At 41.0% G+C, this 27,266-nt stretch overlaps 1 protein-coding gene across 1 annotated transcript; it reads left to right on the top strand.

Moving 5' to 3' along the window:
- Positions 1–393: 393 nt before the first annotated feature.
- On the top strand, positions 394–20,869 carry c11h21orf91 (chromosome 11 C21orf91 homolog). The gene is made up of 5 exons (XM_047378256.1): positions 394–528; positions 2,096–2,229; positions 16,582–17,082; positions 17,248–17,310; positions 18,358–20,869. The coding sequence occupies exons 2-5, from the start codon at positions 2,103–2,105 to the stop codon at positions 18,528–18,530; spliced, it is 864 nt and encodes a 287-aa protein (XP_047234212.1). The 5' UTR covers positions 394–528; positions 2,096–2,102; the 3' UTR covers positions 18,531–20,869.
- Positions 20,870–27,266: the final 6,397 nt, after the last annotated feature.

Below are 27,266 nucleotides of genomic sequence, written 5' to 3'. Positions count from 1 at the left end.
CGTGAATGTAAACAGAAAGCAGAAATCATGGGAGAATTATTTTAGATAAATGTATTAATATTTGAAGTTTGGTAAAAGTATTTCTAAAAAAATAAATTGCTCACCCTCATTTATTTTGTGACTTGAGACTTTTTTTTGGTTCTTCCACTCATCCAACGCGCGTGTATTTTAGTGACGCCGTGGAAGAATATACTTGTTCCAATCGTAGGGGTGCAATGGCGGCCTTTGTCTTTGACTATTTGTTTAAAAATGCTCTAATGTCGAACGGAAGTTTGTATATAAAAAGTGATACATGTCGTTGTGTTATATGAGAACAAAAGGTCGTATATTTGGGCTGTGAATCGCTCCCTCCCCCCTCACACCGAGTAGTGGTTCGCTCCGCTTAGAGGCTACGGAGGTTTCTGAGGCTTCTCTGGATTTGCCGTGACGCGCGGTGTTGTTTCATGTCTGGGAGCCCACTGAGGCAGTGAACAACCGAGCCGTTTACGGAAAGGGAGAAGCTGTCCGAGAAGAGCCGCCTGGATTGATGTGAGTTTATCTAATGTGGTGTGTTCAGTATTAAGAAATAAAATCGTTTTTTCCTGAACTGTTTAGCTCCGCAGAATAACGGTCACGAAGCAGGCTGAGAACTCGGAGGATGCGAGTCTGCTGCTAGCTTAACTTCTTGTTAGCAGTCATTAGTTTAACGCTTTGAGGTGTACAGTGTGGACACTCGGTTACTGTAAGCTGCCAAGTGTCGAGCTTATGGTCCGTGTGCTTTTAGACATTTAAAGTACCGACCAGGTGGAGCAGAACCGGTTCTGAAGGTCATATATGTGTTATTTCCCACCGAGGGTCTGGAAAGTTTACAAAGTAACCGAGTCCCTTTGTTGTGATAGTGTCAGTAATCAAGTCCTCAGCTTTGACCTGTAATTTTTCATGTACGATTTGGGAAACGAGCAACATTGTTCATGATGAATGCAACATTTTCTCAGTGTGTTGTTCAAATATCAGAGAAGACTTTTAGATATGACTTAAAACTGTTAGAACCTTTTCCCGTGTGCTGAACCTATCTAGCACCTCTGATGTTATTTTTCAGAAAATGGAAGCAAAATCTGTGTTGCTCTCTTGACTGTTTATCCTTTTCCTTTTGTGTCATAGCATTGCTCTCCTATAGTTTTAATTGTTAAATTATGTGCTAGTATGTTTTTTGACCGCTAGTTTTAGAAACTAAATTTAATTTCACATCAATACTATTTCATAGATCTTTTGTTTTTATATATATATATATATATAATGAGTGTCTCTGTTTGCGCATAACCTTTACGTTTTATTTAACATCATAGAATAAAACAGACAGATACTGACTAGAAAGGGACTTTCAGTCTGTCTCTTTGTGCAGATCTGGTTTTAAAAATGCAGCCTTTGTGATTCAGATGTAAGTAGACAACCCTGGCACCGATCATTCACACCTGGTATTACAGTTCATCTTGATTGATCAGATCTTAGTGGCCTTGCATACAAATAAGCATGTCGTCCCATAATGCCGTGGGCTGTGAGTTGAGCAGTATGAAGGACAACAGGACTGCTGATGTTTTTGCAACATCTCAGATACGTGACTATTTAGGGATCAACACAGTTGAGATTAGCCTGAGTTAAATTTTTTTTATTTATTTTGGCTGCAAACACTTTGCAAACTGTAGTTTAACATGTGTGATATAGGAAAGTAATAATATTATAAAAGGGATTTTAAAAGCTCAGTGTCAGCACATGGTCAGTAGCAACCAAACATTTTAACGGCACCGTTTTTATACAGCTCACGGCTGCCTCTGAAGGTTGTCTGGGGAGCAAATGGCCTTCAGTGTGTCTTGAGTACTTCACACTATCTCTGAATAATAGGACCACTCAAGATGGATGTTGCTGCCAGGTGTGAACGTTTTAGCATCCCAATTATATCACCTTGTAGGAGACTCTGTGTCTTTGCTTCATTCTTTTGTAAATTGACTAAACTGGAAACAATTCTGACAACTTCTAAGAGCTGTTAACTGCGTTAACTTAGAAGTAAGAGCTACCTCTTCACTTGTAATTGCCATCTTTTACTGGTTGTGTGTTGCAGAGACGAAATGGATGAAGAGGAGCAGTTTGTGAACATTGATCTGAATGATGACAATATCTGCAGTGTCTGCAAGTTAGAGACTGAAACGGGGACCCTATCTTTCTGCCACGTCTGCTTTGAACTCAGCATCGAGGGTAAGAAACAGAATTGCAGTGGGGGAAGTGCTTTGTTTGTTTGTGAAGAGCAAACAGAGTTATATCGTGGACCATACAGCTCTTCACTTTTAGGACCACTGTATGAACCTGCTGGTGATAGACTGCAGAATTATCTCACCTATTCCATGGGAATTAACTTTCTATTTAGGCACCACGCACTGGTACTCAAGTCTGTTGATTCTCATAAAGAGTGAATATATATAACAGCAGAAAGTTGGTTTTATACACTACCAGTCAAAGGTTTGATTACTTGTCTACATAATGCCTTGACCTGTGAAATGTTAGGAAATGAATTTTTAGTCATGGTAAAAGTCTTATCTTCACATAAAGATGGTCTCATGTGGATACATTCTATATGGTTTTAGCTGCTGCAAGTGTACAACATTTGGATCATAAAGTAAACCAGGGGTCCCCAACTAAAATGGCAAGAGGTCCACTACTTCCTTCAAACAATCTGGGGTGCTCAAAGGTCAGACAGCAGCCAGCAGGAATAAAATGTCTATAGCTAACTACAAGGTAAATGAGAAAATGATGAAGTAAACCCTTTTTGTTTGGAGATATCCAGATTATATCTCTTCTTCTCAGACTGCTTCCATTTTTACGTCTCATTAAACGCCTGCCAAAAACAGGTCTCATCGACTTTCCATGAACAATTTATAAGCGTATATAAGAATAATAGGTTTTGATGACCAAAGCGCTTATTATGAGAAGCTACAAATGCTCCTTCTGTTTGATGTGCCACTCCAGCTCAGGAGTGTGTTTCAAGCTTTTTTTTCATCTTTTAATTAATGAGTGGCCTATTTAAAGAAGAATGGGGGATCAGAAGGGGATGGGTACCCCTCTCATCTGCTGCGCATCTCATAGATACACAAAGCGTTTTGTTTTTCTGCAGTGATAAACTGTGTGTTTATCTGTTCACAATATGACTATCTTGTTAAACACCAGTACACCATTCCAGAAGCTGACAGTTCCCATTTATATTCATTTTCCTCTCCACAGCTTACATAAGCCTTAGATTTATACATGTACCCCGTGACAGTGGAAGGAAACAGTGTGTGGGTACTGATGAACTGTTGTTTATGTTGCAGTAAAGTGGTCAGTGAACGTTTGAAAGCTCATTTATCATCATTTAGGTGACAAGAATAGTAACTGTATGTACAGTAGAGCTGCATGGAGAACTATCAGCTACCTAAAGAACTCAACATACAGAGTGAGTTACGACCAACACAGACACTAAGTAAAAAATCCATATGTCATGCAGCATATATTAATATTTCAGTTTGTAATGGTCACACACTTTTATCTCAGCAGCTGGCAGATTTCTGATCCTAGTATATTGTCCTAGAGATGCATCAAGGAATCAAGTTACTTGTACTCGTACTTGTCATCTTCCACTTCATTCCGGACCGGGTCGCGGGGGCAGCAGACTCAGCAGAGACACCCAGACGTCCCTCTCCCCAGACACCTCCTCCAGCTCCCCAGGGGGAGCCCGAGGCATTCCCAGGCCAGCCGAGAGACATAGTCCCTCCAGCGTGTCCTGGGCCGTCCCCTGGGCCACTTCCCAGTGGGACGTGTCTGGAGCACCTCCAGAGGAAGGCGTCCAGGAGGCATCCGGTATAGATGCCCGAGCCACCTCAACTGGCTCCTCTCGATGTGGAGGAGCAGCAGCTCTACTACGGGAGTTCCTCCCGCATGGCTGAGCTCCTCACCCTATCTCTAAGGCCACCCTACGGAGGAAGCTTATTTCAGCTGCTTGTGGGATCTCGTTCTTTTGGTCATGACCTAAAGTTCATGCCCATAGGTGAGGGTAGGAATGTAGATCGACCGGGTAATCGAGAGCTTCGCTTTTTGTCCAAATCGTCAGAGTGTCCTCATTACTGCGACGGCCACACCAATCCTTCTGTCGATCTCCTGCTCCATTCTCCCCTCACTCATGAACAAGACCCCGAGATACTTGAACTCCTCCACTTGAGGCAGGAACAACTCCCCTCCAACCTGAAGAGAGCAAGCCACCCTTTTCCTGGTCTAGGACTATCGCCTCAGACGTGGAGGAGCTGATCCTCATCCCAGCCGCTTCACACTCGGCTGCGAACCGCCACAGCGCATGCTGTAGGTCTTGGCTAGAGGGGGCCAGCAGAACCACGTCATCTGCAAAAAGAAGAGACGAAATCCAATGGTCCCCGAACCAGACCCCCTCTGGCCCTTGGCTGCGTCTAGAAATCCTGTCCATAAAAGTTATGAACAAGATTGGTGAAAAAGGGTAGCCCTGCCGAAGTCCAGCATGCACCCTGAACAGGTCCAACTTAGTGCCGGCAATGCGGATCAAACTCCTGCTCCACTCGTACAGGGACCAGAAGGCTCCTAATAAAGGGCCCCCAACTCTGTGCTCCTGGAGCGACCCCCACAGGGCACCACGAGGGACATGGTCGAATGCTTCTCCAAGTCCACAAAACACACATTGACTGGTTGGGCAGACTTCCTTGAACCCTCGAACACCCTGTAGAGGGTATAGAGCTGGTCCAGTGTTCCACGGCCGGGACGAAAACCACACTGCTCCTCCTGAAACTGAGGTTCAACTATCGGCCGGACTCTCCTCTCCAATACCCTGACATAGGCCTTACCATGGAGGCTGGGGACTGTGATCACTCTGTAGTTGGAACACACCATCCGGTCCCCCTTCATATGAAGGGGGACCACCCCCCCCAGCATGTCAGTCCAGTGGCGCTGTCCCCAACCCTCACACAATGTAGAAGAGGAGTGTCAGCTACAACAGCCCCACAACATAAAGAGACCTGAGGTACTCGGGGCGGATCTCAACCACCCCCGAAGCCTTGCCACCGTGGAACTTTTTAACCCGGCCACTCCAGAGTAAAAGAGAGTCCAACATCTCTCAATGAGCTAGGTTCCAGAGCCCACACTGTGCATGGAGGTGAGCATGACCTCCCTATGCTATCAGTTTAGTTTATCAGGAACTCAAAAATCCCATTTGTGATCCCATTGAACACAGCATTGGTACGTGTTACCATGTCCCTCTGAAAACAGCACACTTCACTGTTGCTGAGTGAAGAGTCTTTTTTTCATAGAGATATTGGTTTGTTTTTGTGTCATTCTCTATCTGCTGGTTGAATAGTCAGGGGTTTGCAGAAAAGCACATGTTTCTGATGCAGCTCAGATTTCCATTATTCAGAGAGGCTGCCATACTTCTTGTGGCTACATTTGGCATGACTGAGTGACAACAAAGGTCAAACTATGTGCCAGATGACTGCTCATGTGGACATAACAGCTTTTATTTGAGTGCAATCGCTTGTTGAAATGGACTGGAAAGTTGGCTTTGTTTTTCACACACGCAGCTGCACTCTGTAAGAAACCTCTTCATCTTTCAACTGCCATTTCCTCAAATACATTTTTAGCAGTGCGTGTCTTCATCTGATGCTTCATAACATAAACCATAAGTTCTTCTACATCAGTCACTTTGATCTCCTGAAACCTTATTTTCTTTTCATTGTAGTCATTCCCCTGGTAGAAGAAATCTAGGAATACAGCAATAATAAAGTTCACTTCATAATTTGAAATGATAGTTGATAAAGGATGAATGCAGGAACATGGATTCATCAGACCAAAGGATGTTGTGCAAAGATAACTCATATAACTCAGCCACATGTGTTCCTCCATGAAACAGAAGTTAATTGCTTCTCTCTCATGTAATAGAGTTCGAGATTCTCTTTAGTGTTGCAGAGGCAGACTGAATGGTTTTCTATGGTATCCTATATTCCATCTGGCTGTAATGATTGGGAGATGGTGAGGGCTCAGAGGTCATGTGTATTCAGTACATTCGTTGCACGGCTATCTACCCCTCCTGACTCCTTCATTGCAAATGTGAAATGACAAATTATTAAACTTTTTGCGTGAGCAAATGTATTTTCAAATTGAGTTTTTAATGTTTGACACAAAGTGCTGATCCTCAACATATCATTAATTGGAAATACTAAAACCCCAATCAACCTACTCCTTTCAATGGTGTAAGAAGACACAATGCCATACTACGCATTTCACCTACACACATTTGGATCACTACACACAAGTGTAGTGATCCAAATGTGCCCACATGGATTTATTTGGGACATTTTGCTGCATGAGTGCCGCATCTCTCCCAACGCCATGTGTGCCACACATTTGACATTGCTGCTGAATAGACACATTACCTCAAATATGTCAGGAATGGGCTGATTAGTTTTACACATGCAACCCTAGCCAGTTGCTTCATCCAACATTGCATGCTGGATTTCTGAAAACAGATCGCATGACTTATTATGTTTAATATTTCCTTAGTTAGTCTCCTCATTATTGGATCATTTGTGTATTTTAATGACTGTTTTCTGTCTTTTATTGCCCCATTTTTATTTATCTGTCGCAACTATCCAAGTATAGTTTAGATAGTATTTTCTAAATGATTTAAAGTTGCTCACTTAAGACACTAGTAATACAGCTTAACAGTTAACAGTATGTGTTAGTTTCTCTGCAAGCTTCACCATGTTTACTAAAAATTGAGTTAATATTCAGATTGTAAGCACGAGGCACACAGTACAGGCCCTTCTCAAAATATTAGCATATTGTGATAAAGTTCATTATTTTCCATAATGTCATGATGAAAATTTAACATTCATATATTTTAGATCCATTGCACACTAACTGAAATATTTCAGGTCTTTTATTATCTTAATACGGATGATTTTGGCATACAGCTCATGAAAACCCAAAATTCCTATCTCACAAAATTAGCATATTTCATCCGACCAATAAAAGAAAAGTGTTTTTAATACAAAAACCGTCAACCTTCAAATAATCATGTACAGTTATGCACTCAATACTTGGTCGGGAATCCTTTTGCAGAAATGACTGCTTCAATGCGGCGTGGCATGGAGGCAATCAGCCTGTGGCACTGCTGAGGTCTTATGGAGGCCCAGGATGCTTCGATAGCGGCCTTTAGCTCATCCAGAGTGTTGGGTCTTGAGTCTCTCAACGTTCTCTTCACAATATCCCACAGATTCTCTATGGGGTTCAGGTCAGGAGAGTTGGCAGGCCAATTGAGCACAGTGATACCATGGTCAGTAAACCATTTACCAGTGGTTTTGGCACTGTGAGCAGGTGCCAGGTCGTGCTGAAAAATGAAATCTTCATCTCCATAAAGCTTTTCAGCAGATGGAAGCATGAAGTGCTCCAAAATCTCCTGATAGCTAGCTGCATTGACCCTGCCCTTGATAAAACACAGTGGACCAACACCAGCAGCTGACACGGCACCCCAGACCATCACTGACTGTGGGTACTTGACACTGGACTTCTGGCATTTTGGCATTTCCTTCTCCCCAGTCTTCCTCCAGACTCTGGCACCTTGATTTCCGAATGACATGCAGAATTTGGTTTCATCCGAAAAAAGTACTTTGGACCACTGAGCAACAGTCCAGTGCTGCTTCTCTGTAGCCCAGGTCAGGCGCTTCTGCCGCTGTTTCTGGTTCAAAAGTGGCTTGACCTGGGGAATGCGGCACCTGTAGCCCATTTCCTGCACAAACCTGTGCACGGTGGCTCTGGATGTTTCTACTCCAGTCTCAGTCCACTGCTTCCGCAGGTCCCCCAAGGTCTGAAATCGGCCCTTCTCCACAATCTTCCTCAGGGTCCGGTCACCTCTTCTCGTTGTGCAGCGTTTTCTGCCACACTTTTTCCTTCCCACAGACTTCCCACTGAGGTGCCTTGATACAGCACTCTGGGAACAGCCTATTCGTTCAGAAATGTATTTCTGTGTCTTACCCTCTTGCTTGAGGGTGTCAATAGTGGCCTTCTGGACAGCAGTCAGGTCGGCAGTCTTACCCATGATTGGGGTTTTGAGTGATGAACCAGGCTGGGAGTTTTAAAGGCCTCAGGAATCTTTTGCAGGTGTTTAGAGTTAACTCGTTGATTCAGATGATTAGGTTCATAGCTCGTTTAGAGACCCTTTTAATGATATGCTAATTTTGTGAGATAGGAATTTTGGGTTTTCATGAGCTGTATGCCAAAATCATCCGTATTAAGACAATAAAAGACCTGAAATATTTCAGTTAGTGTGCAATGAATCTAAAATATATGAATGTTAAATTTTCATCATTACATTATGGAAAATAATGAACTTTATCACAATATGCTAATATTTTGAGAAGGACTTGTATATGTTTACCTTATATTTATTCTTCACACTGTAGGTTTGAATATTGATTCTCTGGGATGTCTCTTAATTTAATATTGCCAAGCTGTATGTGATCAAAACAATGTTGAGAATATGTGCAGCAGTGGCCAGAATATCCAAATAATTAGCTATATGGCCAACCATTATATGCCTTTATTGTTATTGTGGATTTTGACCAGAATCTCAAAATACACAACAAGCTGAGCAGTATGTCAGGTATACTGTACCTAATAAAAGGCATATTGCAGGAACATCTTCAATTAAAATATGTTTTCATTTTAAACTTGTGGATGGAGGGTGTTAATAACCTCCAACCTTGTTCTTCTATGATAGTTTTGTTAAGTAGTTCAAGGCCCTCTCCGAAGTGTTCATCTCCACCCACAGCCTTTTGGTTTCTGTTTAGACGTTTGTTGGAAAAAGAAATGTTGAGACTTGCCTGTAAGAATGGTTGCTGCTGGCTGGCTGTATTGCTAGTTTGTCAGATTAGCTGCAAGCAGCAGCAGTTTCCACTAACAACGCTCACTTTAACAATCTGTACTCTAAAGAGTTATCCTTCCACACATCTTTAGATGTGTGCAATTGACTTCACAGGGATGATGTAAACACATTCAGTAAGAACCGGGCACGGTTTTAAACAGGAAGTGAAGGCTGTGTTGTATCGGAGGAAACCCCTTTGGCCTGTGTGAACTGGTTCTTTCAGATGACACAACAGACATCACGTGGATCGTTTCTACATCGTGCAACCTTGACTTCATGTTTTTGACTTGGAGACATTTACTTTCTCTTTTCTTACTGCTCCATCTCAGTTGGGTGCTACATAGCCCTGAGCATCAACACAGTCAACCTGGGACTGTTCTTGAAAAGCAGAACAATCAGAGCCAGTTTAGCTAGTTTCAAGTTGTTTTTATTTTGTGGAGAAGCTGTTTGAACCTGAAGGAACGTTTAGTTCTGAGCTTTTCTGATTTTTCACAAGCTAGCAAACCTCAGTTAGTTGTGACCTGAAAGAGCAGTAGTTGTTTAAATCATTCTTTGTTGTGAAGAACATGATTCAACTCCAACATTTCATAATTTATCCAGTTTTCATTGCTTCTTATCATATTAAAGGCATATCTGGCCTGTCGTTATTTAACTGCTAAACATAAAGAAAGGGTGTGTGCTCATAAAACAAAGGTTTTTAGTTTTCTCTTACACAGCTTTGGATAAAACTGATATCTGCAGCACACTTCTGTCCTCTCCGGGTCTCCAGTGAATTATGAGTTAAAGTAAATTTCAGGGTGGCTAAAAATATTAGATGGAGAGCGAACTTTGAGCTGAATCTTAATGATTTTAATATAACTCCATTGGTAGTCATATGGCACAGTTGCTGCAAGAAACTTCACCTTAGCTTATTATAGTAAGTACAACAATGGAGGAACAAAGCTTGGATAACATACTTATTTATTTAACAGGACCATCTGTCAGGTTCCCTGAATGGCTGATTAGAGACCAAATTAACTGACTTATACTCAGTCTGTTGGTCCCTTAATGTGTGTTCTTTGTTAAAAATGATGTGTATGTGTTATTTGAGTCCACTCAGTTGTATTTCTGTAACAAACTGTTAGCATCAGAAGGGCGTTTTAAACGGACACCTGCATGTTTAGTCCTGCGTGTATGAAATGAGTTTAGGGTAACACTGCAACCACAATCCCCTTCAAGGTTTCCTTCTATTGGTCTTCTGGTCATCTCTTGCTCCTTGTTAGGCAACGTGTCAAATTCAGCAAATCCCTGGATATGCTTACATAATGCAGATGGGATATTTGCTGAGACCAAGTAATATAACAGGCTTGTTACAGAGGAAATGAACAGAAAAATCCCACAGCAGACGGCTGGTGAAACACAGATGGTGCTGATTGTTGCAGCTCTACAGGGGCTATTGTTATAAACAACTCATTTACTGCAACTCAACTCTTCACCCTGGACATTATAGAAAAGCCTAATGATATTGCTCCCAGTCCTATATGATGGAACACAATTGAAGTCCAGAGATTTACAGAACCTGTTATAATGAACTCTCCAGAGCACTCCAGTTTACCGTTATATCATTCATTGAATAAACAGGCTCCTTTAAAAACATTTAGCCTCTGTTAGCTTGGTGAATGCAAATAAATGTCTCAATATTAAGTTTATTTGATGAGGTCTATGATGACAGGCTTTGGTTCTAAGGTAACACATTTCTATCATCTAAACTCTGGAAAAAAATCTTCTTTTGTCAGTGCAACACTTAATTAGAGACAACATATTCTACAACAACACAACATGTGCCCAGATATAAACAGGACCTTTAGTCTGATTGGCTAATGCAACCATATACTTCTAGACTCCTTCACAAAACAGAATATAGCTCGCTAACGTTTTTGTTTTGTTTTTGCACACCTGAAAATGTGCACCAAATCGCAAATTACACTTCTTTTTTTTTACAAGTCATTTCAAAATAAATAATAGTGTGTCCAACTTAGTATTTGAGACAGAGCAGTTAGTATTACACAGTTACTACAAGGTTCTACTATTATTTAATTACAAAGACAAGACGAGTACAGGGTTGACATTTAAAATGTCATTAGTATGTTAGATTAGAGATTAGCATCATTATCAAACTTAACATTGTATTACTAAACGTTGACAACTGTGATGATGAATCTTTTATGATAACCCGAATTTCCCGACTCTTCTTTCTTCACCATTGCTCAATGTCCCCAGCATGTCCACACGGCAGTTGAATTATAATCAAGGGGCCAAATGTATGATTGATATGCTGAGCATAAATGCATGATTCTTGAATTTTATAATCTACCAAATAATGCATTTAAGGAGTTATTTTCAATTGTAGTACACAATGAAATTTTGATAACAATCTTTAATCTGTACTTGCAACCAAAATATTGCTTCAAATAGGCTAAAAGAAACTGTACACTTAAAGTGTAGAAATGTTGTGGAGTTTGCAGTGGTTAACAGGTGGTTTTTTTCTCACCTTTTTATTAAGCTTATTTTTTTAAATTATCTCTGAGTTTATTTCGAAGCCAGCCTGTGCAGCAGCTGCTGCTGGCGAATTTCCTTGAGCTGTAGGACAACTCCGATGACCTCTGTGCCACTTGTTCTTGGTACCAACTTTCGACCGTCCACTCCTCTGAAGTGTGTCAAGGATCGGGTGTCCTTCCCCAGCTTTGACGCCCAGAGCAAAACAAGATGACTGCACGTGGTTGCTGCTAGCAGGACTGTATGTTAGACTTGTTTATTGCACCTGGGTGTAAAACAAAATAGCTGTGTGTCCTGACATGAAAGATCCTTAAGTAAGGGCCAAAGCAGCTGAACGGGAATTGTCTTCCCATTATCAGGTTAAAGAGTAAATGTCTGAATTGGGTCCTTTTGCATAGTTCCACAAATATTTTCATGAACATCTCGGGGGTTTGCACATCTGGTCTACTTGCAGAGTTTAAAAAGACATTTAAAACTGAATGTTTTTAAAACTAAGGACGTAGAGCCCCATGATGCCTTTCTGCGGGGGGTGGGGGGGGGGGGGGGGGGGGTCCTCTACCTGATGAGGCTGGTTAACAGCTACTATACTAAACTGTAGCTTCAAAACTAAAGAAGGTTTCGTTTTCATGACTCCAACGGTTTTAAGGAAATACTTGAGTGACCAGAGAGATCACTGGCTATATGAAGCATAGGGTAGGTTACGCTCCACGTTGTTGCTGCACACTGCCTCTCGGTTGGCTACAAAAAACGCTAACAGTTTTACTTCACTAAAAACAGACAAATCTGGCTTCTTGGCAATTTACCCAGTCACAAAAAAACTCAAAACAGCTGTTGTGTGGAAACCAAGAGTGTCACCAATCACTCTTTAAAACAGTAACACTGTTTAGTAGGCTTTGAGTCAGATGTTTGTTAAACAGCTGACTGTAGGCTGGGTACCCAAGCACATAGGTCAACTAATGAACCAGGTGGTGTCAGCTTGTTTGTTCTTTCCTATAAAGTTGTAATATTGCTGGAAGTTAGCACACAGCCTGGCCAAAAACAAAGTTGCCACCTGGATTTAACAAAGCAAACAGGTACGAGCGTCCTATTGGATAATTACTGTATGGGCAATTATTTTTCCGCTGACAAGTTATTTAACCACAGCTGAAGCAATCAGTAGCTTCTCATTTCTTAAACAACCATGTCAAAAGACACATCCTGTGGTCGTGGAAAAGATGTCGGTCTGTGTAAGAAGTTTCAAATCATTGGCATGCATCAAGCAGAGAAAACATCTAAGGAGACTGCAGAAACTACTAAAATTAGGTTGAGAACCATCCAACGCATTATTAAAACCTGGAAGGATAAAGGGTTAGTGGTTGTAAAGAAATCCTGAATGATCGTGATCAGCGATCACTTAAACGTTTGGTGAAATCAAATCGAAGAAAAACAACAGTAGAACTCCAGGCTATGTTTAATAGTGAAAGTAAGAGCATTTCCACACGCACAATGTAAAGGAACTCAAGAGATTGGGACTGAACAGCTGTGTAGCCTTAAGAAAACCACTAATCAGTGAGGCTAACCGGAGCATAGGGAGCATAAAGATTGCAATGGAAGGTCATATGGTCTGATGAGTCCAGATTTACCCTGTTACCCTGAGTGATGGATGCAGCAGGGTAAGAAGAGAGGCAGGTGAAGTGATGCACCCATCATGCCTAGTGCCTACTGTACCAGCCTGTCAGAGCAGTGCTATGATCTGGGGTTGCTGCAGGTGGTCAGGTCTGGGTTCAGCAACAGTATGTGTTCAAAGAATGAGGTCAGCTGACTACCTGAATATACTGAATGACCAGGTTATTCCATCAATATATTTTTTCTTTCCTGATGCCACGGGCATATTCCAAGATGACAATGCCAGGATTCATCGGGATCGAACTGTGAAAGAGTGGTTCAGGGAGCATGAGACATCATTCTAACACATGGATTGGCCACCACAGAGTCCAGACCTCAACCCCATTGAGGATCTTTGGGATGTGCTGGAGAAGGATTTGTGCAGCGGTCAGACTACCATCATCACTGCAAGATCTTGGTGAAAAATGAATGGAACACTGGATGGACATAAATATTGCGACATTGCAGAATCTTATCGAAACAATGCCACAGTGAATGTGTGCTGTAATCAAAGCTAAAGGCGGTCCAACGAAATATTAGAGTGTGTGACCGTTTTTTTTTGGCCAGGCAGTGTATTATAGCTGTAGTCACTATTGTATTTAGATCTTTTTATTAAAATTAAATCTTTGTGTAAAAACCATGAAACTGTGATATTTGTACTCAAGGTTGTTACGCCAAGAGAATATTAAACTGGTCTTTATCCTGCCTGATGTGACTTCTTTTAGCTTTAAGAGTAGATGAGGGATTTTTGGGACATTTGTATAGACAACTTGTACTATGTTAGTTATTACATGACTGGCTGTAGAATAATTAACACTGTTTGCAGCAGTAGCTGCCTACAGGCTGAAGAAGATCAACAACAGCAGCTGTCTATGTTTTAGAGGTTTTTGTCAGACCTAACCCAACATGTGTTCCTTCTTTCTCCTCCGGTGAGTCTGACTCCTCCCTTCACAAGAGCAGGAAAAAACACCAAGCTTTTTGGATCATGGTGTGTATTATTTTCACTTGTCACGGCTCAACAATGTTGACTTCACCTCCACTGGATAGTGTGTATATGTGTGTGTGTGCTTAATGTGTGCATCCATGAAAGGCAGCAATGCTAAGCTGCTTAGGCCCAGTCAGGTCTGTGGCTGGTTGCACTCTGCCCTGCTTTTGGGCCAAGGATTTTTTTATTTTATTTTACGAGGCTAGAGGTAGAAAATGTGCTTCAGCAACTGATCTGCTTAGTATTGCTGTTTGACTGGCAGAATGTTTTTGCTGCAGTTATTAAAGACCTGTTTTTCACTGGGCGCAACCAACTTGGATTACATCATGTGATTTCCTCATAAGGCTAATCCACAGAATAAAAATCTGTCCTTCAAGGCACTTTGGGCCAAGCACAAATATGCAGAAGCTAAGAATAGATTTCCAAACACTCAGTTGTGTAACGGTCTAAAACTACACTGTGAAAAAGATCCATTAAAGCTAACAGTCCAAACTAAAACCGCTAGTATTTGTTGTACTAGTGCAGAGTTGAAAAGAAACCGGGTTTTGGAGTTATGTCCAAATTAATTACAATAAACAAACACTACTGAAGTCCTGAGGACTAAAACACTAGTGAAGCATAGTTAGCCAAGTCATTTCAGGTTCAGCATCTTCCAAAGCTCATAAAACCAGAATATCTGAGCTGGAACTGTAGGAATAGTTGCAACAGTTTTAAATGCAGCGTTTAAACTTCACAGATTAACAACAGGACAAAGATCGCTCCATTCTTGACACTAAACGATCTAAACTGAGCAATAGAATTTTAATCCTATTGCCAGTTGTTATTTTCTAAGGCATGAATGTAATCACATGTGTAAAGTTAATTATGACGTCTTTATGTTGTTTTCTCCCACTTCCTAGGCTGTCTAATTTTTGACAGCTCCAACTGGTGAAGACAGATGAGGATAAGAGACTTGAACCTAATTTTCTTAATGTAGTCTGGCCTTGTCCCTTAGGGGAAATGAAGCAGAACAGAGATATTATTTAAGCTCAAAGGTAAAAATCTCATGTTTCAGTTCTGGGTGCTGTTGGTTTAGAAGTGCCTCACCACTAACATTAAACAGGGAACAAACCAGTAAATGATAACATTGGGGGCCTGCTTTACAGGCTGATTTAAGCACTTTGCATCCACGTATCAGTTGCGTACGTTATGTCACTGCACTAAGCTCATTTGTGCATGCACTAAAAGAAATACCTCTGGCAAAACTGTGTTTTGGTTTTTATTTTTGTATTTCTTCGTATTTGTCCCAGAAGCATGATTCATCCAGGCTATCGTTAGTGGAAGTGAGAGCACAAAGAGGTGCAACACGAATAACCAGCCTGCCGGAACACAGTGCGCTAACGAAGCCTCTACACAGATATTTTGCCTTGGTTAATTATAGTAACCTCCTGGAAACCCATGCTATTTCACTAAAATAATACAGTGATTTTAAATTTTTTTACTTCATGAGTGAAATGTAGGCCATGAGAAGAAACCACTGCACAACCTGCTGTTCATCACACTCTCCTCTTTGTAACGTCATGCACACACACGTGCTTGCCTGTGTGTAGAAACTTTATTTCCCAGTTGCTCTACTTACTGTCTGAGGTATGTGGGACGTGGCTGAGGCAAGGACGGGATAATGTGGTCATGCTTTTGGAGCAGTCTCTTTTATAAAGGAGGGTTTTTGAACTGGATTGGTTGTATTAGCTGAAAGTCATATTGAGATTTGATACCAAACATTCAACATGTTTTTTATTACAGTAGTTAACGTATTCTTCACATCTGTTAGCGTCTTTATTCCTGTTTTATATCCCACTAACGATTATTTATTTATTAACCCTTTTATATAAACCAACTATATCCTCATTTACTGGATTAATCTAAAAAAAAAATGTCCTCCCTGAACAAAAACAATTTTCATTTACTGAAAGCTTTTTTACAGCAAATCTTAGCAGTAATTTCCCTACTAAACACTACTTTGTGTTAGTCTGTCACATAATATCATAATAAATTAAAAGTTTATAGCTGTAATATGTTATAAAATGTTTGTTTGAAGGTGTGAAAACTCTAGACCAGTAGATTTGAAACAGTTGATGACAGATGTCATCTTTCTTCTGACATTGTTGTTTTTAAATATGCTTAATATTTGCCTGGGTTAATGTATCATCCATAATATTTTTTTTACACACTAATGTTTAATCCGCTGGACACCAACAAGCTTTCACAGAACCATGACAATTGGTCAAGCTAACCTTGGCCTCCATTCAGCACAGTTCAGTAGCTAAATACAGCATCTATTCTTGCATATCTTTGCCTTTTTCGTTTAGATTTTTAAAGAGTTAGAAACCCTGAATCTGTGGCAGGACTGTTTTTAGCTTGGTGCTTTTTGTTTTGTGGAGTTAGCTGACAGTTGGTGTTTTAGTTGATTTGTCACTTTTTGTCTGTTTGAATGCAGGAGTCTCCTCTGCTTCCTTGTTACACTCCAAGTCGCTGCGTGGCCACAGAGACTGCTTTGAGAAATGCCACCTGATTGCCAACCAGAAGCTTTCCCATTCCAAGGTCTCGCGAAGTGCCTATGAGGGCATGAAGCTGGCCCTCAGCCAGAAACTGAATCGGATCATCCAGTTTGCCCAGAACAAAGACACTCTCTCCACCAACGGCTGCAGCAAGCGGGGGGCAAAGCTCCTTTGTTACAGCCAGCAGAGTGAGCGCAGCCTGCTGCCACAGTCTGATGCTCAGGTGCCCCGCTATACTCCCTGCTGGGACAGGGCCAAAGCAACAGGGCTGCCTGAATACGCGAAGGGGATGCTGGAGAGTCAAACAGCTGAGGAGGCGGAGCTTCTGCACGATTCTCAGTCTGGTGGTTGGAGCAGGGATGGAAGAAAGGATCTGCACAGCTGGAAGCAGTCATCAGGACAGATGCAGCACAGAAACCAGGGGCACAACAGAGATGAATGTAGGTACAAATAATTCACCTTGCCCTAAACGTTTTCTCATGTCTCTCCTTGACTAATGCTGTTTTTGTGGGCCTGTTTGGAATGTTTAATAATTGGTAGCTGACGTCCTGCCAGTTTCTGATCCTCTAATACATACATTCATCAACCAATCTCTTCTGTTTTAGTGATTAAAATGAGTGTGGATGAGCTCCATCAGCTGAACGGCCAACTGTTGAAGCAGATTGAAAGTAAGTGTTTTTTCCCTACCTGCATGGTCGGATTCATTCAGCTTTCTCAGTCTTCTATATCTGAAACAAAATGACATTAACATTACAGATTACCTGTGAGCAATGCAAAGATTTTCCTTTTTGTCCACACCTGGCACCAGAATCGGTCCTGAGCGAGTTGATCGCATCCAGACAGCGAAATAACTGGGTGAACATACTCGGTCTGTTTTTTCTGCATTAGTCAGTCTGAACGCAGTCCATCCTGGGACACACTGAAGGTGTCTCTCCTCTGGCAGCAGAGTTACAATGACATCTCCTTGTTTAAAAAAAAAAAAGAAACTTCTGTAACCAGCTGGCCAGAATCAAAACTGTTGTCAGCTGGTCTGAAAAATACCCTAAAACTAGGATTGTTTTTCAGCAAAACGTTTTAATGAACCTCCTGGAATTTTATTGATCCGTGGATATCTTGGAGGGATTTTTCTTTCTAATTAATTTATTATCATTGTTATTGGCACTGCTTCAATCTACTGCAGTCACAGTATTAAATGACTTGCGCTAAGCCCCATTGATCTATAATGTCCAGTCTGTTTCACACACAGCTTCACGTAGGCTAATGAAGGTGTTTAGAACAGCAGACGGCTGCCAGTGATGCGTCACGTTTTACTGCAGTTCTGTCATTTGTTCTATTCTTTCTCTCCCGTATCGTGTCTGTTAAGATCCATAATCAAGAGTTTGTTGCCAAAATAACTGAAATGTGACGCGGATTAGTATCAGCCATATTCAAAGGTGGTGCTACAAAGACATCAGTAGACCTGTTGGAAAAAGGAAATTGAGCAGAGGGTCTCTGTTAAGTTTGAGGGTTGTAGTGTACCTATGTTAAAGAACCTCCCTAAATAGAAATAAACATTCCTGAAATGATCACTTTTGGGAGATGTTTGCTCACATTGGCTTGACATTTCAGCAGAGTTGAGGAAAATGTCTCATTGTTTCATTCTTGTGTGTCTGTGTTGACCTTGTGTGTGAATGAAAGAGCTGACCCACATTTTCCACTACTCCCTGTCTCCACAGAGGTCTTTGAGGAGCTGACGGCTGCAGTGCAGGAGAAGGATGCCTTGGCGTCAGAGCTGCACGTGCGTCACATTGCCATCGAGCAGCTCTTTAAGAACTGTGCCAAACTGCCCTGGCTTCACATCAGCAGGGCTGGTGTGAAGGCCAGCACCAGTGGTTCCACCGTGGAATGAAGTGCTGGAAGATGGCAGCAGGTCAAAAGGTGGAGTTTCTGCTACTGCTGAGAAAGTGGAGTGCTTCAGCTTGGAGGAGTGTGCAAGGCTGAAAGCATCTGGATTCTGCTGGACTTTTACACTACGGTGCCATTGGGCTACCAGTTCTGCATTCGCACAGTGATCATGGGCTCGGTTATTTACTGGTTGCAGTGATCATGCCAGGATTATTAGTAGTTGGCAGATGAATTGCTGCTCCTGTTGTAGCTTGAATTCCAACCTGCACAGATATACCTGGACTGGATCAGCATCGGTGTTTTAATGAGCTGCAGGTTCTTAAGGACAAACATTTTAGAGGCAAAACGGCATGTTTGAATTGACTTCAATATTTGCTGGTGTTTTTCTTTTATTGTGAATTTTATTTTGTATGCTCTTAAATAATTCAGTTTTTACTGTTCAGTTTCAGTTTGTTCAATACATTTTTACCTTCCCAGAATAAGGTAGCTATAACTACATTCATCTTTTATTATTTCTCAACTCTCCGTCACGTCATCAGATTGTTTTCAGTTAAAGTCATAATCAGTATTTTAGGCATTGTGAAATGCTTAAACTTCCCATATTCAAGCTTTTTCCTGGCTGCACAGTAATTGCTTGAAATGGTTTTAAATGAGCCTCCAGCTTGTCCTGAAACCGCTGTGTTTGGACTCGATCTCACCCGTTGCCAAGTCGTACCTGCAGTTGGTACCTACGCGTTCCCTCATCCCTTCCATTTTGTAAACAAACCATCGCATATCATTTCATTTTTCTTTGCAAATAAGCATTTTCATGAAATACGGAGATAAATGGTCATAAAATATTTTAATAGTTGTTATTTTTCTGAAAGCTTTATATGACATCATATTTCCATTTATCTTGATTCTGGACCCTGTTTCAGCTGACTATTTTGGTCCTCGGTCAAGGCTAAAAAACTAACCTCTGACCTCCAATTGAGAAATATTGTTTATTTGAGTTATAAACCCATATTTCCTCACAGTGCACAATGAGTAAGTTATAGAAAAATCACTTCAGACAACTGGTTGTTAAGTAGGCGTGAAATGTCCCGCTAGGATTGTTTTTTTTTTTTTTTTTTCTTTTGCAAGGTTTCTAATTATGTTGAGAATATCCAGAAACGTTGAACCTCTGTTAACCAAACAACTTGTGGAATCGTCACTCCTTACTGTGTCTTTGTAGAACCTCTTATTTCTGCTGGGATTTCCTTTAAATTTAATACAGAGCCTGATCTCTGTTGTTTAGCTATCAAGCACAAGTACTTCGGCCGGTTTTACACTTAATGAGCCCTGTCAGAACAAGAAAACACGAACTAAGGAAAAGGAAATCTAATTGCAATACCAAAGTCTGTTCTGCATTTCATATCTATGAACTACAAGCATGTGACATGAGCAGATGATGATGTAATACCAAACAGACTTTAAAATCCATGTTGCTTCTACTTAGGTGAAGCTGTGGCAGAAGTTGTTTTCAGAACTTGCAGAACATTACTGATTTATTCTCTTTATTTGATCATTGTTGATAACTCGTCCTCTCTGCTGTTTAAATGTGTCGGAGCAATACAAACAGGGCGCTTTGGTCTTCAGTGCCTATGGATTTCCCTAACTTCTGGACAAAGGAAGAAAAAGATCTATGAACCCTATGCAAGATACAGACTTAAACATCAATAGGCCTTATTGAGAAAAAATATCGGTTTGACTTTTCCTCAGTGGTAGTCACTGATTTAAGAGTTTTTCTAAGATTGTGTTGGTAAAGACAAACTTAGAAGTGGTTTGATGTTTAGAAAAACTCAGTGTTATCTGTGTATTTTGCTCTCTTTGTAAGAGATTAGATGTTTTTGACCCTTTTTAGGGTCTAAAGAAATATTTATCGCTCAGTTTTAAACTTTTTTTCATGGTTTCAATTAGACAAATATATGAAGTTTGCTTGAGTGTGTTTTTGATTGTTTTTTACAGTAGAATTTTAGTCATGAAATCTTCAGTTATACATTTGTTTTTTCTCAATATGGATGCTGTGTTTTTGTATGCTGTTAAAACATGTCTCCTCGCTCAGTGGGAGAACCAGTTTTTTTTTGGATCTGTCTGATTTTATTGTGGTTCCACTATCTCCTACTGAAAATGTAACTATATCTGTTCCACTTCCACATTAGTTGTAGCCTGACTGTTCATTTCTTTACATTTTGTTCATGGCTGAATTTGTCTTTGATGTTTTACAGTATATTTATTGTGTGTGGAAATAATTTGTCATTTGAATTGTGCTTGACTAATTTTTTTCAACAAAATAAAAATACAGATATTTTACATAATCTGATATGCTTTTTTAAACTAAATAGAAATTATAAAAAAAGGCACATTTTTTCATGTTAAATCCAGATTTTTCAATTTAGTTTATTGGGATTGTATTCAAAATGGTGCATAATGGTGAAGTGGAAGGAGAGGGATACACAGTTTTCAAAATGTTCTACAAATGTGGGGAGTTCTGAAAAGTGTGGTGTGCTTTTGTATTCTGCCCATAAGACAATGAATGCATAGTAGAACCACCTTTAGCGGCAGTTAGGTGTTTTTGTGTATGTCTCTACCAGTTTTACTCATCCAAAGACTAAAATGTTGGTAAATTGTTTTTCACAAGTCAGCTAATAGTCAGATTATCTTGCATCAAACACATGAATATACTTTTATTTAGATTATTTTATTGCTGTAAGTTTAGTGTCACTATCTTGCTGGAAGGTGAACTTCTGCCCCAGTTTTGAGCCTTTTGCACCCTCTTAGATTCACACCAAACGCAATTTCTGCGAATATTTTGCCTCATTTGTGTGCTTTTGCCCGCTTGACATTCCGCGGCGTGAACTCCGCGTTGGCATTTGGCAACAAGCGGCAACGCTTCGCCGCGTCATCAAATAGGAGGAGCTTCCATCTGCTGCTTGCTGGTTTCAACTGAACATGGCGGACATGGATTTCACGGATAATCACGGTGTTTTACTTGTGGAGAGCCGACAAACGCCGCCGACATCAATGTCCCTGGGTTCACCAGATTCTTCAGGGACGGGAACAGTTCGGAGATTACCACCACCTACTCCAGGAGCTGCGTCTGGATGACGGTCGATTTCAGCGGTACTTCCGTCTATCCAGGACCCAGTTCGAAGATCTGCTGCCCCGCGTTGGGAGACGAATCGGCCTCCTGGACGCCAACTACCGGCGACCGCAGTGAAGCCAGCCCGAAGCCGGACACCGGACACTCAAGCTCCGCGGAGCCAGCGGCATCCAGCCCACGGCCGATCCGAGTCAGACATCCAGATTTCGGCTAGCTGCTCTCTGTTGCTCCTTCTTCTGACGCGCGGTGGTTCACTAGAGACCGTCACTAAGTTTCCGAACCAAACAATCGTGGAAAATCTGAGTGCCAGAATCGGATCAACCCTGAGCTAGATGCCGCTAACTCCGCGGAGCTTGAACATCCAACTTCAAACTAACTTCACTGCGGTCTACCGGCGCTGTATCCCCGCTGCTGAACGCCTGTCCATCTGTCTTCGGTGAGTAAATAAATCTCAGCTCAGTAAAAAAACAGCCGATTTTTAATGTCCACATCTCCTAAATATAAGATATTTGTGCCTAAACATAACCAGGCCGGGTCCTTTCTGTACTTGTCTCGGTAAAAGTTATTAGTTCTGAGTCATACAACTCTGGCTTGCTGCACACCACCACTAGGATCTGGTCCTCCATCATTGACAACTGCTTCTTCTCCGCTGTGGTCCTTCACCCTACATCACAGCCACATCCAGTCCCTGATTGGTTGACGCGACTCGAATTTAGGAAAAAGTTCAGATTTTTCAACTCGTCCATCGCGCCGCTCCGCTCCCGCTTCGCTTGCCGCGCCTTCCGCGCCGCGCCCTCCGCGTCGTTCACACCGCGCCGCTCCGCTCCTGAACGCGCCTCTACATAGGGATAACATGTAAATTGGCCGCTCCTTTCGCAGAAATCGCGTTTGGTGTGAACGCACCATAACAGTTTTTTTTTCTCCAGGATTATCCTGTATTTAGCTTCATTCCACTTCCCATCAACTCTTAACTTTCAAGTCTCTGCTGAAGAAATGCATCACCACAGCAGCATGCTGCCACCACCATGTTTTACTGAGGAAAGGATGTTTTTGGGGTTTTGTGCAGTATTGATTTTAACACCACACACAGCGCTGTGCATGTAGGCCATATAGTTTAGTTTTGGTCTCATCCAACTATGGTATTTTCTTCCTCATCTTTGCTGTGTCCTTTACAGGGCTTGTAGTAAACTGCAAAGAAGACCTATAGTGGCTTTCTTCTTGCTAATCTTTGCAGTATCAATGATTTGATGTTGGCAAGGTTCTACAATTATTTAAACATAACCTGAAGAGCACGAAAATCAGCAGATTTCAGTGTTATTATAAATAAAGCAAAAGAGAATGTGCCAAAAAATTAAGAGGCTATAAGTAAAAAAAAAAAAAAACACCCCTGCTGCTTACTTCCATAGTATTTAAGAGGGAAAGTAGTAGTCAGACACGGCAAATAAAATGCCTTTGATTAACTGATCATCTGCAAAGTTGTCCGACTCCCAGATATTTAACACAAACCCAAGGAGCATGGGTGTCTGTAATGGCCTTAGACAAGCAACTATTGCTGCAGGTCACTCAAGCAAAACATTCTATCATTTCCAAACCATGTACCATCATTCTACTGTGAGAAAGACTATTAACGTGGAAAACATGTAGAAAGTTACCAGTCCTCCCAGAAGTGGATGGCTCAGCAAGTTCACCCCAAGGTTAGATTGTCCAATCCTCGAAACGGGGCAGGGCTGGCTGTAAAGAAGGCGTGAAAAAACTGATTTTGTTAAAAAATATCTACTCGTTCACTATACAGTGCACTATTCTGTATGGTGTTTAATGGTTTTTCTCTTCTTCAGAGTAAGATGAAGAATTTGCTAAATTAATGCTATTTAAATGTTTTGTCCAGAGTAAACATGTTTAAGGTAAGTTTAAAACATAATCAACTAGTAATATAGTGAGTGAATATTTTGAACACATAATGTACAATACAGTTAGAAAAAACTAAATGTAACTGGTTTGAAAGGCTCTCCTTTTTAAATAAAAATGGCATTATGGTTTATAAGAAATTTGGACAAATGAGAGCAACGTTGGGACAAATGCCCATAATGTGCATTGCCATGTTGGAGAAAAATGCACACAAACACCTCATGCCACCTATTAAGCATGGTGGTGAAGGGTTAATGATTTAGGCAAGTTTTACAGAGCACACTGTAGACATAAAGTCAAACATGAACTCCTCTATATAAGTTTCAAGAGTCAAGCAGCCAATCTACTTTTGAACGGAAAAGAAATGAACCACGATGCTACAATGGCCCAGTCAAAGTCCAGACCTCAACTTAATTGAAAAACTGTGGTGAAACCTTAAGAAAGCAACGCTGAGGCGAATGCCCCCAAACTTCAAGAAGAGCAGACCTAAAGATCCTCGGCAACAATTCAACAAGTTGATTAAATCAAACAGATAATGATCTATACCAGTTGCTGCTGCTAAAGGTGGTTCTTCAAATTGTTGAATCATGGGCTATACTTTAAATTGTTTTTACTTGGTTAACATAAGACTGTTTTTAATTTTCAAAATCTTAGAACTGAAAAAGGGCTTACCTTTTTTTACATGACTGTTTGCATGGGAATAATAATGGTCATGATTCTATGAACACCCCCAAACCCATTTTCCAAACCCAAGGTGATGGAGCAAGTGTGAACTCTATGAGATGAAGATTATTTTTTCTGCATTTTAAAGCAATTGTGTAGAAAATCAGTCAAGCTCAAATGTTGATTGGTTGCTTGCACTAAGCACATCTTTGTGTCCTAATTTTTCACTCTGTAGTGCTTTACTGCCCCCTGCAGTAATATGGGCATTAGTGGTACTGTCATTTTCCTATTACTGAACTGGTACAAGGCTGCAGGTCCAGACGGTGTCAGTCCTGAAGGCCTGTGTGGAGCAGCTCTGTGGGATTCTGCAGCACCTCTTTATCTTTAGCCTGACCCAGAAGAAGGTTCCAATGTTGTGGAAGACCTCCTGCCTTGTTCTGGTACTAAAGAAAACTCACCCATCAGTCCTCAATGACTATAGAGCTGTTGGCCTGACATCCCACATCATGAAGGTCCTAGAGAGACTCCTGTTGGCCCACCTGAGTAAGCAAACAAGCACGTATAAGGGCCTCCTGCAGTTTGCTTATTGCTGTGGAGTTGGAGTTGAAGATGCCATCATACACCTGCTTCAACAAACCCACTGTCATCTGGACAAAGCCAGTAGCACTGTGAGGATCATGTTCTTTAAATTCTCCAGTGCATTTAACACATTTTAATCTGATTTACTTTGTCAGAAACACCAGAAGACTCAGGTGGAGGCCTCAACAATCTCCTGGATCAAAGACTACCTGACAAACAGACCACAGTTTGTGAGACTAAAGGGTTGTGAGTCTAACCAGGTAGTCAGCAGCACAGGAGCACCACAGGGGACTGTACTCTCACCATTCCTCTTCACTCTGTACACCTCGAATGTAAACAAGACAAAGGAGATGTTTGTAGATTTCAAGAGAAACAGAAATGGTTCAGGCACTATTTCATTCATGGAAGAAGTGGAGGTGGTGGAGAAAGATGAATACCTCGGTGTTCACCTGGACAATCAGAATCAGCTTTATTGGCAAAGACCACGCGCACAAACAAGACATTTGTTGGTTTTAAGTGCTCACAGTCATTAGGTATGAATATATAAACTAGTGCAAATGTGCTTTTCATTTCTTGCAGCAGTAGCTGACTACTCTGGCTATAAGGTGTTCATTGTGTTGATTAGAGAGACAGCCTGGCGACTGGTTTTTGCAAATAGCTCTCTGTTCAAGGTCCAAGGTTACTTTAAAGAATACATACATTCGTACAAACACAAGCAGAACTATTCAAATAAATATGATACTGCTCAAAGTGCTCCAAGCTCCATAAATCAAATCAAAGCAGGATAAAGAAGATGAGAGCAAGACTTGAATATAGGATACATTTCTGAGAAATTAAATCTTTATAAAACCAAGGGGTAAAAACCAAAAAAAACAGCATAATCAAGACTTAATAAGTTTTGTTAAATCCTTGAAGATCCATTGAGAGTGGCAGTATTATTTCAGCTTTTTTAGGAACAAAGCTGTTTTTAAAATGCCCGGTTCTACATTTAGCGACTAAGAATCTTCTTCCAGAGGGAAGAAGCTGAAACTCCCTGTGAAAGGGATGAAAGTAATCACAGAAGTAGCTATCCACTGTACCTGCCTGCTGTACAGTTTCACAACCTGCTGAAGGGAGCTCCTCTCTTTCAGAGTTGTAGGACCAAACCATGACATCAAGTAAAAGGATAAAACAAATAAAAACAGGATCATTATGGTTTGGTCAACATGAAAATGACAAACTTTTCTCAAGCAGAAGAGGCACTGATGTGACTTTTTGTGCACTGCCTCATAGTTGGCTTCAAAATTCAATTTGCCATCTAAAACAGCCGCAAAGTATTTGTAAGAATGCACACTCCCACCGGCCTCATCTTTGATAAAAGCAACTTTGTGCTTGTGAGTTTTTCCCCTAAAATTAGTAAGTCTGTGAGTCACTGACTACTGCTTCTTCCATAGTGGGTCGCTGGTGCCTATCTCCAGTGGTCTATGGACAGGAGGCAGGGTACACCCTGGACAGGTTGCCAGCCCATCGCAGCCCCTAAAATCAGTAATCATATAATTAGTCTTATCAGTATTAAGATGAAGATAAGAGTCCTCACACCATTTTATAAAGTCATCAATCACTGCGCCATGGCTGTTTTCATTTTCTTGGAGCAGACTTACAATGACAGAATTATCAGCGTGCTTTATGATGAATCTGTTGTTATCTACATATATTATTTAGTCCATGGCTCTTGTACACGTTTACAGAATTGAAGCCTTGTTTACATCCTGAAGGTTGGTGTAAAGGGCTGTATGTCTTTAAGTTCATGGGCCAAATTCTGGATTTCCTTGCTAAAATCAGATATCAAAATGACAATAAAAATAATTAAAAGCATTAGCCAGGTCAGAGTCTGAATTAAAACCATCTGTGGAGATAGTGAGTGTGACTGTGTGGGTTCTGGAGGCCTGCAATAGTTTCCATACTGGCCCAAGATGAACCAAGTTTGTTTGTGGCCATTTTCTTCGCCAATTGAAATTTCTACTTTTGTTTTGCTTTTAAAATTTCAAATTGTAATTCTTTTCTGGCTGAATGCTGGTCAGAGACTGTTCCTTCTTTAAAAGCAAGTGATATCCTGTATAAACTAGACTTGACTGGTTTGGTAACCCATGACCTGTTGTTTGGATAGAATTTAACATGCTTATATAGAATAACCATATCTCTGCAAATAATAATATAAGAGTATGTTACATCCACCAATGAGTCCAAATCATCACACATGAGATTATAAAAATGTCCCAATCACTACACCTAAAACAATCCCGCAATGGGAGAACTGCTTCCTCACTCCAGACTTTTACAGCCTTGGCCTTAGATTTTTCTCTCTTCAGAACAGTTTTATAAATGGACAGCAGGTGCACACAGTTATGGTCAGCAGACCCCAAAGGAGAGCTGGGACTGCTTTATAAGCATCTTTTCAATAATGACATGGATGTAGGGTCTTCTCTCATCTTG

The sequence above is a fragment of the Girardinichthys multiradiatus genome, chromosome 11 (assembly GCF_021462225.1).
Source record: "Girardinichthys multiradiatus isolate DD_20200921_A chromosome 11, DD_fGirMul_XY1, whole genome shotgun sequence".
In the NCBI taxonomy this organism is placed as follows: Eukaryota; Metazoa; Chordata; class Actinopteri; order Cyprinodontiformes; family Goodeidae; genus Girardinichthys; species Girardinichthys multiradiatus.
The sequence above is the reverse complement of the archived record's forward strand: the minus strand, read 5'-3'. Positions and strand labels throughout refer to the sequence as shown.